Below are 15,836 nucleotides of genomic sequence, written 5' to 3' on the forward strand. Positions count from 1 at the left end.
CCGGGAGAGGGAGAGGGTGAGGGGTGACGCGGGGGGCCCTGTGGTCTGCCGGGCGCCACAGCCCAGGCCGCCTGTGAGGCCTGGCCGCCCTCCTGCTCCCCACGCTGTCCTCCGTCAAGATGGACATGCAGTGGGACTTACAGGGTCGGGAGGTTAATGGTTCCAGTAATATACACGATAATGCCAACCACATAACGGTAATAGTGACGCCAACGTTTTAAGCCACTTACCATGTGTTTCACATTACTTGGCTGGGTCTCGGATATGGGTTTTATCCCCATTTTACAGATGAAAACATGGAGGCTCCGAGGGGATCAGAAACTCGTCCTGAGCTTAGTAGTAGTAGGTGGTGTGGATTTGGAACCTAAACCCATGTCTTTCTTATTCCAAGCTTTTGCTTTTAACCACCGTGCCGGACTTGCCCATCTTCCTTCATCACCCATCACCCATCTTCCTTCCTGTGCCTGTCTCATTCTCTCTGCTTGCTTTACTAGTATGTCCCCATTCAAAAATTGGGAAGAAAAACTAGACTCCGGGTCTGTTTTCAGGGTCTGCCATCCCACATGGTGTAGCTGATATTCCTAGATGAGTTTCCCAGGAGATGTCATTTTGACCTCTTGACCTCTTCCCCCATCAGGCTCCTTGGGGCTGTCGGTACCCCTCTTTTTCTTCCCCCTAATTCCCATGTCTGTGACCTTCAACCACCTCTCTCAGCCCCTCAGTGATTGCTCCCTTCTAGTGCAGTATAATCAGGAATTTAACCTATGGGATATTTCTGGAATTAAAGTCACTGTGTGTTGTGCTGCTATAGCTTTTCTTTAAACCCTTAAATCAACAGTAAGGCTAGAGAGAGCCTAGAGTTTGTTTTGGCTTTTGAGTTGAGATGGTGATCTAATCATCCTAGCTTTTGTTCATCAGATGAGTGACTTTGGGCAAGTTACTTACTCTGTTGGCTTCCCTATTTTTGTTTATAAAAGGCATAGTAATGTTTACCTTACAAGTTGTTGTGGGGAGTTAGTAAGAATGCATGCAACGCATTCTGCACAATGCTTGGTACGTAAATATTGCATATGTTAGCTGTTCTGTTAGTACTGCTGCTACATACATGGCATCTCACGAAGCCATTGTAAAGTAAATTATTACTGGATTGTAGTAAATTTTGACTCTTCATCAAAGACTAGAATTGTTCTGGGGTTTAGCCTCAGCCCTTGCTTCTTCCCACTCTGTTCTTTTCCCTGGTGTAATCTCAAGGTTTATTCTTGTGGACCAGTGACTGCTTCTTCTTGTATTCTACCCAGAGCTCTTCTGAGTTCGCATCTTTTTTATTCTGACTGCGCTGGATGTCTTTACTTGTGTCTTAGGATACCCTAAATGCCACAAGGCCAAAACTGAGCTCATTATCTTATTCTTCTAAATTCTCAGTCTTGTGTATTAATTTTCTACTGCCATTGTAACAATTTATCACAACCTGAGGAGCTTAAAACAGGTTATGCAAAGTGCTGAAGTCCCAGAAAAGCTCAGCGTTTTGTTCTTGGATTCCCAAAGAAGTAACCCGGAGGACTGGCTGTGAAAGACGTGGATTTATTAGGACTGACATGCTCACTGGTGTTGGCTGACTGGTGAAGTTTACTGCCACACCAGCTTCCACCAGTGAAGTTGAACTGCTAAGGTGGATGGGCTGCACGGGGCGGCCGGCGGGCACTATTGTTTCAGCAGCACCCAGACTTTCCCAACACAAGGTTTTATAGAGTACAGAAAACTGAGAAAACAGGGCATACAGGGAGAAGGTATGTGTGTGTGAGACCAAAACACTAGCTGTTTTCTTGACTAAGGAGCTGGCCAGGCTCCCAAGGCCTCACAGTCCGCAGACTGATGGCCTTCACTGTATTTCCCTAAGGGAGGGGGAGTTGGAATATGGGAGGGGCCCATGTTCTCATTTACCATACACAACAGAAAATTATTCTCTCACTATTCTGAAAGCCAGAAATCTGAAATCATGGGCACACACTCTCTGGAGGCTCTAGGGCAGGAGTGGGGAACCTTTTTTCTGCCAAGGGCCATTTGGATATTTATAACATTCATAGACCATACAAGATTGTCAACTTAAAAATTAGCCTGCTGTATTTGGTCAAACATTTAATTAACTCACCCTAATGCTTTGTCAGGGACAGACTAAATGACATTCCCCAACCCTGCTCTAGAGGAAAAGGGGTTTCTTGCTTCTTCTAGCTTCTGCTGGCTATTTGTGTTCCTTGGCTTGTGGCTGCATCACTCCAGTATCTGCTTACTTGGACACATTGCCTTCTGCTATTCTGTATCATCTGCTTGTGCCCTTTTTTAATAAGTACACTTCTGGGACCACCACATAATCAAGGATAATCTTTACATCTCAAGATTATTAATCACATGTGCAAAGTCACTTTTACCATATAAGGTGACATTCACAGTTCCAGGGGTTAGGCTATGGGCATATTTGGGGACCATTATTTAGCCTGCCACATCTTAGCCTACCTTCTAAGCAGATTGCTGAGCTAGAAACCTAGGAGTAATCCTAGAGATTTCCCTGTTACAACTCTTGTATCCCATCAGTCACATTGGTGATCTTAAATTTCTCAAATGTGTCTCCATTCCCACTGCTGTGCCTTAGTTCAGGCCCCATCATTTCTTGCCTGGTTACTACAGTAGCTATTGGTTATAATAGAGGCCAGCAAACTTTCTGTAAAGGACCCAGTAGTGAATGGTTTCAGCTTTGCAGGTCAGAAGGGTGGATCTACTCAACTCTGACATCGTAACACAAAAGCTTCCATGGAAATATTTAAACAAATGGGTGCACACTAGTTGTGTTCCAACAGAACTTTAATTATTAAAACAGGTGGCTGATGGGATTTGGCCTTTATGCCTTCTCCCCCTCTAATTTATCCTCCATATTGCTGCTAGAATGATGTATTTCCAAGATGAAAATCCAGTCACTTAACTCCTGAACAAAACTTTTCCTTGCTTCACAATTACTTTCAGGAAAATGGTTAAACGAATTAACTTATCAACATGCTCTAGTCCAGTGGAAGAATAAGTTATTTGTGGACAGGCAGACCTGGTTTAAATCTCAGTTTGGGTATTGACTAGCCACATTTCTTAATGTTCCTGAGCTCAGTTTCTTCATGCAACGAGATTATTAACCACCATTTGTAAGGCTCAAATGAGGTAATGTATGTAAAGCAAGCAGTCTGTGATAGGTATACATGAAAGAACAACTTGCACTTTTGTGAATTGTTCGTGCTCTTTGATGCTTTTCGTTCTGGTACTTGATGTCCCCACTGCAGTGAGAAATCCCCTTCCTCCGCATTAGGGACACCTACTTGTCCTCTCAGATTTAAATTTCTCTTCCTGCCCTCCCCAGGTAGAGTTAGGGCTGCTGTGCTTCTGTAGCATTTTGTGTACACCTTCATTGACTTCTTTAACTTCTTTGTTAACTCTCCCACTAGACCCGTGGTCGGCAAACTACGGCTCTCGAGCCACATGCAGCTCTTTGGCCCCTTGAGTGTGGCTCTTCCTAAGCCTTAGGAATACACTAATTAAGTTAATAACAATGTACCTACCTATATAGTTTAAGTTTAAAAACTTTGGCTCTCAAAAGAAATTTCAGCTGTCCTACTGTTGATATTTGGCTCTATTGACTAATGAGTTTGCCGACCACTGCACTAGACCATAAACCTCTGAAGGTCAGAGACCATTGATTCAGTCGTTACATTTGCTTTGCTCTCCCCAAAGACTGATCATAGAGTGCTTGTCCTTGAGTAGGTGCTCAGCTGGTGGTTAGATATTGTTTGGTGCACAATGACCTTTTCCAGATGGGTTTATTCTAGTTGATAGCATTGTTGCATTCTTATTTTAAACTAGAGGCCCGGTGCATGGATTCATGCACTGGTGGGGTCCCTCGGCCTGGCCTGTGCCCTCTTGCAATCTGGGACCCCTTGGAGGATGTCAGATAGCTGGTTTCGGCCTGATCCCCGCAGGCCCAATCCAGACAGGAGGGAGCTCGATCCTCTGTGTTGAGCGTCTGTCCCTTGGTGGTCAGTGCACATCCTAGTGATCGGTCATTTGGTCATTTGGTCACTTAGGCTTTTATATATATAGATTACTCATATTTACTAAGCATTTACATGTATTGACTTGCCATATCTTCAAATTACAAATAACCCTATGAGATTGTTCCCATTATGCAGATGAGGAAACTTGAAGGCACAATAAGGTTTAATAATTTAAACAGCAAGTGAAAAAGTAAGAGTTCTAACCCAGGTAGTCTAAGTCTGATGCCAGAGCTCCAACACACTACACTTTACTGTGTTGCAGTGCTCAGATGTTTAAATCTTTTCATTAAATTGAAAGAGCAGTTTTCCCCCTTATTATTCTGTTTTAGTTTTTTAAATCTTAGAAGTAGTTTTTTAAGACCTTGTCAGTAGAAAAATGCAGAGTGTAATCAATTGCCAGGGTTACAAATACCAGAGTACATCAAAGCAGATTTGTTATTCTGGAGGTAACTAAGGGACAGACCCTCAGCCTATGACCCCTCAGATGGTAGCATTTATGCAAAAAACTTGTTACACTGCTGTAGTACACAGGTGGTGCTCAATAGCCTGAGCAATTTGATTCAGAAACATTTTGAAACAATTTGACAGGTACTTGTTAAGGTAGGTCTAGGTAAAAATACATGCAAAACAAAACAAAACAGAAACATGTCTGTGACCCTAGGGAGGTGGGTGGAATTGATACATTTTGACAAATGTAATAAATATGTACAGGGCTGTGGTGTTGCAATGATTCTCAACCTTGGCTGCACATTAGAATCACCTGGGAATCTTTTTAAAATCCTGATTTCTGGGCCTCATCCTCCGGAAATTCTGTTTCTTTGTTACAAATGTTGTGGCCCACCCCATAACAAAGAAACAGAATTTCCGAAGGATGAGGCCCAGAAATCAGGATTTTAAAAAGATTCCCAGGTGATTCTAATGTGCAGCCAAGGTTGAGAACCACTTTGTTAAAGGATGGTGTAATGAAGAGAAAAAAGGTTGTGTTATCTGGCCAGATGAATTGAAAAAATGTGTTTCTTCTGGGCACCCTTGCTCCTGGTGGTTGTAGCCTCAGGCCTGGCTTGGGGTTGGATTTCAGCCCCACTCCTCAGCCTTACTAGAGGCCTTTGTGTAGTATGCAAACTGTCCAGTGGTTGTAGCCATGAGTGGAACTAGTTCTTGAATGATGTGTTCTCCAGTAAAAAATATTGGCAAGGACATTGTAAGTTGAGGAAGCAACACTAGAAAATACAAAAAGATGTGAAAATACGGTGTTCTTTAAGGGGGGGAAATAGTCCTTGGAGTGTGGTTAGTGTTCCTGAATTGATGAGGGTGGAGAAGAGGGTTGGAGGTGAACTGTGAATAGTTTAGGAGGCTATTGTTGGTAGAATAATGGCCTCCTAAATATGTCTAAATCCTAATTCCCAGAATAAGTTATATGGGAAGCGGTAATTAAGGTTGCTAATCAGTTGACCTTAAAATAGGGCTATTGATCTGGATTATCCAATCAATCACCTAAGGGTCCTTAAATGTAATGTGGACCAGGGAGACAGAAGAGTCAGCGTCAGAGTGCTGTGAAGTGAGAGAAACTTCCGTTCATTGCTGGCTGGCTTTGAAGATGAAAGGGGCCACAAGCCAAGGGAAGTGAGCAGCCTCTAGAAGCTGGAGAAAGCAAGGAAATGGATTCTCTCCTAGAGCCACCAGAAAGAATGTAGCCCTGCCAACTCCTTGACTTTAGTTGAGTGAGACTCATTTTGGACTTATTTGTAAGTTACTAAATTTATGTTGGTTTAAGCCACTGTTTGTGGTAATTTGTTACAGCAACAATAGGAAATTTATAGAGGCCATGCTCAGAGACTGTATCTGGAAGTAGTAAGGAGGTTTTTTTGGGGGTGGGGGGTATGTGTGCAGTTAGAGAACATATAAATGGTCTGGAGGCCAGGAGACCAGGTAGGAGACTATTGGGATAGTCTAGGTCTTGGGTCCTCTGAGAAGCAGATGCCAAGATGGATGAAGTAAGTTGGAGATTTTTTTTTTGCAAATGTTGGTGAAGGTGAAGGAGAGGGAACAGAAATAGGGAGGGAAAGGAGAGAGGATGGAAGGAGGAACAGGTAGGAAGAGCCATTGCCTGCAGCACAGTTCAAAGAAAGCTTCAGATGGTGCCAAAGTTGCCCATTCATTCCCTTCTTGTTGGATTGAATGGGTCTGCAGTCCTACTGCTGGGGTGTTCAGTTGTTGGGAGCAGGCCAGGGAAGGATGGCATTTTCTGTGGTGAATCTAGGGAGCGACTGCTGGCATTGACAGTCCCGCCCCCCCCAGCCCCAGTGGGAGATCTGGGTGATGTACGTAGTTCTAAGGCCCACCACATAAGGGGCGTGTCCTGCAGGGGCTGGGGACTGAAGCTTTGAGAGATGTTGAGCAACTGTTTTCACTGTTGCTGAATGACTGAAACTCTCTGCATCTGGGATTGATTATATTGTAATCAGCTGTGCTCTATAGGCAGTACTCTGCATCATAATCCAGGTTTCTCTTTCCTTAATCAGAATTTTGTGTGTATAATTTGAGGCAGATTGCTTTTCTTCTCTTGATTGCAAGAGGTGGAGCAATCTAGGTTTGGGATGTAAAAACATTACTCATTTTTGTGAGAAAGAAGGGAACTGTAATAAGTATATAGGCATACCATGGAGACATTGCGGGTTCATTCCAGGGTTCATCCTAATAAAGCAAGTTGTAATCTTGCTGCTGATAGAGTGTCTTGCCTTCAGTTTGTTAAAAACACAACATTGCCCTGGCCAGTGTGGCTCAGTAGTTAGAATGTCAGCCTGTGGACTGACATTACCGGTTCGATTACCAGTCAAGGGCATGTATCTAGGTTGCAGGTTCGATCCCCAGCATGGGTTCCCAAGCCTAGGTTGGGGGTATGATCAGGAGGCAACCAAATGGATGTGTCTCTTTCACATTGATGTTTCTCTTTCTCTTTCTTTCCCTTCCTCTCTCTCTGTTCCACCCCCATCCCTTCCACTCTCTCTGAAATCAATGGAAAAAATATCCATGGGTGAGATTAACAACAACAACAGAAACAAACACAACATCTGTGAAGTACAGTAAAGTGAAGAGCAATAAAACGAGTTGTGCCTGTAATGGGAGAATGGTTAAGTGATATCCACTCTATTCTTCACTCTGTCCCCTTCAACTTTTTCATCAGTGTTCGTAGTCTTTAACAGGTACCATCACTGAACCATCTGCTCTTTGATTTTGGAAGAAGACTATAGATTTTAGAGTGAGTGTGAAGGTTAGAAAGATAGGGGTGATTTTTCTAAGAAAAGAAAGGGATGAAGGAAATGGGTAAGGCTGTTATTTTGTTTGTAGGAACCATACCCATCTTCTGCTATGGTTTCTAAGTACAGTAAAACCTTGACAAAATGGACTAATTCAGGGGAGGTTTTCTGAATGTGTATGTTAAAAAATTAATAAATTAGTTTACCTGTTTTTAATTATGTACATGTTTGTGTAATTAAAATGAAATATGTATGAAAAGCTTAATTTTACAGAAAAATTTTCTATATGTACTACAGTAATTTTAAATTTATGCTGAATATGTCTAGTAATTGTGTGCATTTGTTATTGGTGGAAGTGGTGTATCCCATTCCCCACCGAATGCTGGGGGTGTGGAGTCCTTACAGTATCTCGAGAAAAACAATTTTCTGAGACTTGCATGGGAGGATGTGTGATTTTTATTTGCATGAAATTATATCCCTGAGTTTCCAAAGTCCCATTTTCCTTAATCCAGTCCTGGAAGAGGTACAGCTGGGGATTCAGTAGAGCTAAAATCAAAGCTAGTGTCCAGAGTTTCTGTTCCATCTTGCAAGCTGGCCTAGTTCAGCAGTAGGCTAGCTACAGTCCGTTAGTCCATTGTGTGGGCAGAGGAGCCAAGAGAGCATCGCCCTGCAACAAGAGTCCTCAAAGAGCCGGAAGAGCAAACTCCTTTGTTCAGGGAATTAAGTTATCCCACATCTTCCAGGCTTGCAGTGGCCATGCCATTCCCATTTTGGCCAATGACCTCTTTTCCCAGGTGTGACTGACAGTAAGCACCTTCGATAATTCCCCTAACTTTACTGGGCATACCTCTATTTTCCCACCCAGTCCTTCTACCCGCAATCTTCAGGAGATATAGACTAGTGGCTCCCTAGGGAGTGTTCAACTGTAGCTTCCTAACAAAGCTACTCAAATGACATGCCTATAATATTTGGCCTTCCCTTTGCTCCTTTCCTGTTATTAATAACTAGGTTAATTATAGCGGTATCACATTTGCCAGTCACTGTGAGTGAACAAATGCACATGGCTGGGGCATGGCTTAGCGCATGTCTGAACATTGGCCAGCCTGCATTAAAACTGCCTGCCTGGTGTGCCTTGGTAGCTAAGCATTGACCCATGAACCAGGAGGTCACGGGGTTCTGGGCTTGATCCCTGGTAGGGGGCATGCAGGAGGCAGTTGATCAGTTGATTCTCATCAGTGATGCTTCTATCCCTCTCTCCTCCCTTCCTCTCTCTGAAATCAATAAAGACATATTAAACAAAACCACAAAAAACTGCTCTAGAAAGTTATACCACACAGCAATAGAGCTAATTATCTCCTGTGATGAGGTGTGATCACAGGCTAATCATTAGCCAAACATTGCTTATGAGCAGTGACTCTTGGATTTAATATGTAGAATATAGTTGTAGATACGTAATATTTATTTATGCCAGCAAAATTACTACAGTGTTTTTTCCAACATATGTCCTATTTGCTAAAATTTGTTAAAAATAACAGTGAATTAATAACAAAAAAACCCCTGTTAATTTAATTATAAGCAAATCTTGGTTAAAAGCATTTAAAAATTAACAGGGTGTTAATTTTCACATAGGACATACTGACCAGAAAGTTTGTCCATTAAATCCAAAGTCCGTTAAATCGAGGTCTGCAACATTGAGGGTTTTCTATATTTCTTGAGAATCTTCTAGAACAGGGTCAGCAAACCTTGTCTATAAAGGGCCAGATAGTCAATACAGACATACCTTGTTTTATTGCACCTCACTTTATTGTTCTTCACAGGTGTTGCATTTTTATTTTTATTTTTGCTAATCTTTCCATTGATATTTAGAAAGAGTGTAAGGGGGAGAGACAGAAACATCGATGTGAGAGAGACACATGATTGGTTGTCTTCAGCATGTGCCCTGACCAGGGATTGAGTCTGCAACCGAGGTCCATGCTCTTGACTAGAATCGAATCTGGAAACTTTCAGTCTGAGGGCTCTATCCACTGAGCCAAACCGGCTAGGGAGGTGTTGCATTTTTACAAATTGAAGGCAAGGTCCTCCACCAGCAAATAGGTTACTTTCCTGTGTTGAGTACTCACTTTATTTCAGTGTTCTGGAACTGAGCCCACAGTATCTTTGAGGCTTTGTGTGCCATACCCTGTCTGTCACAACTACATAGACAATATGTAAATGAATGATTGTAGCTGTGCTCCAGTAAAACTGTATTTACAAAAATAGGCACCAAATTGGATGGAGCCGTATTTCTGTTCTAGAGCATTAGCAGGATAACAATGTCCTTTGTTTTTTTGGTGACTTCTTTCTAAGACTGTGGTGTATAGCTTTACATCAGTGGTTCCCAAACTTATTTGGCCTACCGCCCCCTTTCCAGAAAAAATATTACTCAGCGCCCCCTGGAAATTAATTTTTTAAAAATTTTAATAGCAATTAAACAGAAAGATATATGTATTAATGTTTCTACCTTTTTCGTAAAATATAGTAAAGAAAGGTGTAAATTAGAAACATTGAAGTTTGAAATTATGAAACTATTTATTGAACTCAGAATAGAAAGGTAATACAAAAAAAGTTAAAACAAATGCACCTGTGGCCATCACCGCCCCCCTGGATCGCTGCAGCGCCCACCAGGGGGCGGTAGCGCCCACTTTGCGAATCACTGAATAGAGTGCTGGACATGTTTTATCCTTCCAGACTCTTCCTCTAGGACAGTGGTTCTCAATCTTCCTAATGCCGCGACCCTTTGATACAGTTCCTCAGCTTGTGGTGACCCCCAACCATAAAATTATTTTCGTTGCTACTTCATAACTGTAATTTTGCTACTGTTATGAATCGTAATGTAAATATTTGATATGCTATATGTGTTTTCTGATGGTCACGACCCACAGGTTGAGAACCGCTGCTCTAGGAGGTTAACAGACTTTAGGAAGAAGTATTTGTTTGAAGAGCCCACTTTGCCTATGCTGTTTTTCTAAGAGAGATTGAAGAGTATGTTGCCTGTCTAGCTCTTTCTTTAAGCATCCCATTCTCTGAAAACAAGTACCAAAGTGGACTGCACCTAATTTTAGTGTCCTGTTTAGAAGATTACCTTCTAAATGAGGTAATTTTCTCCTTCTAATGCAGTACACTGATTCTGCCTTCTCTCCAATGTTATCTGGAGTGATTTGTAGGGATTAAGGTAATGTTTTAATATTTCTGTTTTCAGCATTGGAGGCCAAGAGTAACCTGTCTGGACTACAGTAAAAATCTTGGGAAAGATGTGTAGACTGTAAAATGAAATACAAGCTGTCATCCTTTTATTGCCTGGAGTGTAATTTAAATAAATGAACCTTACGAATGCAAGCTCCCTCTTTTGTGAATTATGAATAATTTGTCAGCCTATTCTCATATCTGAACAGTAGTTTTTTGCTTTCAGCATCTGTAATAACATAATTCTCCTGAGCAGCCTAAATGAAATTCAGAAAATTGGGTTGATGCTAATGAAGCACATCAGTAATGCACATTTAGATAATGTAAAGTTAAAGGACAAAATGTTACTTATTGAGGCATCAGAGTGTGGCAGAGATACTTCCCTGGTTATTACTAAATAATGCCCCTCCTTTACTGTATTCCCAAATGAGTAGTTGTCAGATTGGATTTCTCATGCCACTGATTTATGGTTAAACTTTGAAAGGTTTGTGCTAACAAGATATATTTCTCCAACTAACTTAAATCTATTCTCTGAACTGTGTAAATAGAACTATTCTTATCATTTTTTGTGATTTATTTATAGTCATTTTGCATCTTATTTCTTTTTTTTAAAATATATTTTATTGATTTTTTACAGAGAGGAAGGGAGAGGGATAGAGAGTTAGAAACATCAATGAGAAAGAAACATCGATCAGCTGCCTCTTGCACACCCCCTACTGGGGATGTGCCCGCAACCAAGGTACATGCCCTTGACCGGAATTGAACCTGGGACCTTTCAGTCCGCAGGCCGACGCTCTATCCACTGAGCCAAACCGGTTAGGGCAAGCGTCTTATTTCTTAAACTGATATTCTTTGAAGGATGGGCTGAAAGTAAATTTTATTCCTAAAATTGACGTGGTGATAACTTATTGTATTAACATTTTAGAGATGAAGGATGTTCAAGGTAGAAGTATGTGTTGAGCGAATTTTTTTTTACCATTTGAAGTTATGAACTTACATTTTAATTTTTTTTAAAATATATTTTATTGATTTTTTACAGAGAGGAAGGGAGAGGGCTAGAGAGTTAGAAACATCGATGAGAGAGAAACATCGATCAGCTGCCTCTTGCACACCCCCTCCTGGGGATGTGCCCGCAACCAAGGTACATGCCCTTGACCAGAATCGAACCCACGACCCTTCAGTCCGCAGACCGACGCTCTATCCACTGAGCCAAATCGGTTAGGGCTACATTTTAATTTTTAATTTTTATTGATTTCAGAGAGGAAGAGAGAAGGGAGAGAGAGAGAGAGATAGAAACATCAGTGATGAGACAGAATCATTGATCGGCTGCCTCCTGCATGCCCCCTACGAGAGATTGAGCCCACAACCCAGGCAAGTGCCCTGACTGGGAATTGAACTGTGACCTCCTGGTTCATAGTCCAATTCTCAACCACTGAACCACGGTGGCCGGGCTACAACCTTATATTTTTGATAACAGCTTCCTCGAGGCATATTTCCTTTCAGAAGGAATAATGGTTTTCAGTTAGAACTCATGATTGAATTTAATCCTGTAGTACCAGGGGTAAGCTAGACAGCATAATGTAAACCTCTAGCCCCCCAAATAAATAAATATTGGTTTTGTTGTAAGACGAATCAGTTATGTAGTATGTTATTTTGTCTTATTTGACATAGTCTTCTTTTTCTTTTTAGATAAATGTAAATGAAATTACAAGATTTTCAGATTTCCCCTTGTCTAAAAAAACATTGAAAGGTAGGTAAATGATGATCTTGGGACATGTTGGATTTCTTGATGCTTTTTATAAATGACAACAGATTTAGAAAGTTTAACCTGAAAAATCTTATTTTGGCAAGTAATTTTGATACCATGACAACATATGACAAGAAACTATTCATTTAAGTTTTACCAATTTGTCATTCTCATCCTTTCTGGACTAAAGAACAGTAGTGATGAAAGAAGATGCTAGGGCCTCTGTATAATTAAAATGAAGCCTAATTATGTTAATATGAGCAGGAGAACAAACAAAAATGTGATACCTTTTGTCTTAGTTTGCTAGTGCCACTAGAACAAAAAACCACAGACTTGGGTGGCTTAAACAAAGAAATTTATTTTCTCTCAGTTCTGGAGGCTGGGAATCCAAAGATCAAGATGCTGGTAGGGTTGGTTTCTTCGGAGGGTCATGATGGGCTTACAGAAGGCCTCTCCTTGGCTTTATATGGCCGCTCTCTTGCTGCTTCTTCAAGGAGTTATCCCTCTGCACTCACATCCCTCATGTCTTTGTCCAAATTTCCCCTTTTTATAAGGACACCACTCAGATTGGATTAGGACCTACCCAAAAACAAGGGCTGTTTTTGACTCAGTCATCTCTTTAAAGGCCCTGTCTCTGAATACAGTCACATTCTAAAGTGCTGGGGTGGGTAAGGGTCTCAACATATAAGGGGCCCTCAACATATGCACAGGTCAGCCCATAATTCTACAGGAGTTTTTCTAGAGTGTTATTCTCTTCACAACTGCAGGTTTGCAAGAAGCCCAGTACCGTTTGGTAACTGAGATACAGAAGCAGACCATTGGGTTGGCTTTGCAAGGTAAAGATGTCCTCGGAGCTGCCAAAACTGGATCTGGCAAGACTTTGGCTTTCCTGGTTCCAGTAAGTAGCTTATTCATATTGGGTCAGATTCTTTATTATATGACTTTAGAACATTCTGTGCCTAGATAGGAACTATGTCAAGAGTTATTTCATGTTGAATTTCCCTGGTTAGAGTGCAAGCTTTATCAGACAGGTGTCTTCTTCTTCACCCTGGTCCTAACATAGCACCTTGTACATGTAAGCAGTCAGTAACTTACTGAGTGAATTATTGTGCCTCGACAAGCCATTCCAGGGTGGCAGGTCAGAATGGTTCTGCTCTGCTGTACGACTGTCAAGGGAGGCTTTTGCTGCGCTCCCCCTTGCAAATCTGCTAGTTGCATTTATACTTGCCATTTGTTTAGGAGGAAGCTGAAATATGCTCACTTTAAGAAGATTGGGTCACTCTTTGAGAAATGGTATCTGTCCTTTATAGCACTAAAACAATAGGAATTCACTTATATCTCAGTTATGTAGCTGGTTTTATAATTTAGTTCCTTCAAAATAATTGGCTCATAAAAAAATCACATTTAAGTTTTTGTTCCAAGTATTGCAAAACCATTTTTCTCTTAAATCCTAATTTTCACAATGATGTTACTCCACAACTAAAAAACTGTCACTGTGTAACTATAGTAGCTACACAAAATGAGTTTATTTTGATGTGGTTTCTGTTCAGAAAATGGTGACATATTTTTCTGAAATCTGTTTTAAGGGTTTGGGCTTTGCAGGACTTCTCTGATTGCCAGTGTGCTCATGGCATGGCTCTCGCAACCGCTGAACTGCCGTGGGCTTCTTTTTCCCTTCCCTCTATGACTTGGGGGAGGATGCTTCTGATGGATAGAAGAAAAAACACACAAAGTAAACAATTTCTTCTTTCTGATTGGAAAACACTTGTGACTGATGTGCTTTCTGCTTGGAAGGTGCCTCTGATTGGGAGGGCAAGGTTGACTCAGCAGTCAAAATCTGCTTTCTCAGGACTTACTGAACATGAATTTGCTGCCTTTTTTTCAGGTGCTGGAAGCCTTATATCGTCTACAGTGGACCTCAACAGATGGCCTGGGGGTCCTGATTATATCACCTACGAGAGAGCTAGCTTATCAGACCTTTGAGGTTCTCCGAAAAGTAGGAAAGAATCATGACTTTTCTGCTGGTCTCATCATTGGTGGGAAGGTTTGCCCTTTTGTCCTTATCCTTCTTTCTTTTTTTCTGTAACTTAATGTTGGAGCACTGTGGCAGCTGATGGGGAAGAGGTGGAGATTTCATCTTGACAGACAGGCTGGCTCTCTAGATAGGGGGTGGTAGCATCCTGGTGTGGTCATTGTCATTTAGAGTCTGGTTGTCCATTTTGTAGGCCTAGAAAGTCCATTTGTCAGGGTATCTGAATTGATCAGGTTCTGAGACCAATTTACTTTAACCAACCTGTAAATCTATTTGTTAGTGTACATTGAGAAAGGAACCATTTCAGTATGTAGACTATTTTCTTTTAATAAGGTGTCTAAGAGGTTGAATAATTCAGAAAATTGCTGAGTTAGCAGAAGAAAGGAAGATATAGTTTTGAGGAATGTTTATTTTAGGTAATGGTAAAACCTGCTGCTAAACTTCTGCGCTACTTTGTGGTATACCTGGAATGCTTGTCTTTGCTAGTCTTCGCTAGACTGTAAGGATAAATGCTTGAATTGTTGAGTTTATATGCAGCCATACACAAAAAAAGAAAAAATAGCATCACAGACACTTACTTATTCGTGTACCTGTTACCCATGAACTTTAATAATGAACATTTTGTGGTCCTCATTTCAAGAAGAACTTTCAGAATATAGAGAGATGAGCTCTTTTTTTTAGTCCATTGAAGTTCAGTGAGTGATGTCAGAGAGTCTGGGAATAATTCTGGCATTTAAGATGTTTTTGTTAATTCTAAGAGGAAATCAAGACTTGGAACATTGATATGATATTTCTCCTGGCCTCAAAATCCTGCATATGATTAAGAATGTAGAGGAACATAGCACTCTTTAGGTCTTCACTAAGGACTTTTCTGTAGCCCAGAAATTTGGATGTGTTTCAGAAATAGAAGGAGAAGTTACATTTATTTCTAGAGTATCTACATTGCTGTGATGAAATGCCATATGCAGATGGCTTTTATAGTTTTGCTACACAGGCTGCTCAGTGATGTGTTTGTGTAATAAAAAGAAACAACTGTTTTCAGGATCTGAAACATGAAGCTGAGAGGATCAATAACATAAATATACTGGTTTGCACACCAGGTCGGCTTCTTCAACACATGGATGAAACAATATGTTTTCATGCTACCAATCTCCAAATGTTAGGTGAGTAATGAATTTATAATGAAAAAAATCTCAGATTTACGAGAGAGCCCTCATAAATTTTAATGATAGGAATGTTTTATTCAATAAATATTTTGATTAAAGACAACTTGAGAAATAACTTGAAACAATTTTTTGGCATTTGGCTTTTAAAACCAGAGTACAACTAGATTTAAAAAATCAAATTTTTGGATTTCGCCATTTTTTTCACTAATATATTTTTTCTGTTCTGAGATCAGTCAGTATGCCACATTGTATTTAGCCTAATGTATATTTTATTTTACTTTACTTTTTTATAAATTTTTATTCAGATTATTACAGTTGGTCCTC

The 15,836-nt window shown here is 40.8% G+C and overlaps 1 protein-coding gene across 1 annotated transcript in view; it reads left to right on the top strand.

The window, feature by feature from the left end:
* The window catches only part of LOC102252966 (probable ATP-dependent RNA helicase DDX10), a gene marked incomplete at its 3' end in the record, with an annotated part of 62,445 nt that overhangs the window by 461 nt on the left and 46,148 nt on the right, over positions 1-15,836 (top strand). Inside the window, exons 2-5 of the mRNA XM_014530387.1 lie at positions 12,257-12,317; positions 13,082-13,212; positions 14,200-14,358; positions 15,389-15,509. Coding sequence (XP_014385873.1) covers positions 12,257-12,317; positions 13,082-13,212; positions 14,200-14,358; positions 15,389-15,509 — 472 coding nt within the window. The remainder of the gene's footprint in view (positions 1-12,256; positions 12,318-13,081; positions 13,213-14,199; positions 14,359-15,388; positions 15,510-15,836) is intronic.

This window comes from Myotis brandtii, unplaced genomic scaffold (genome assembly GCF_000412655.1).
Source record: "Myotis brandtii unplaced genomic scaffold, ASM41265v1 scaffold738, whole genome shotgun sequence".
NCBI lineage: Eukaryota > Metazoa > Chordata > Mammalia > Chiroptera > Vespertilionidae > Myotis > Myotis brandtii.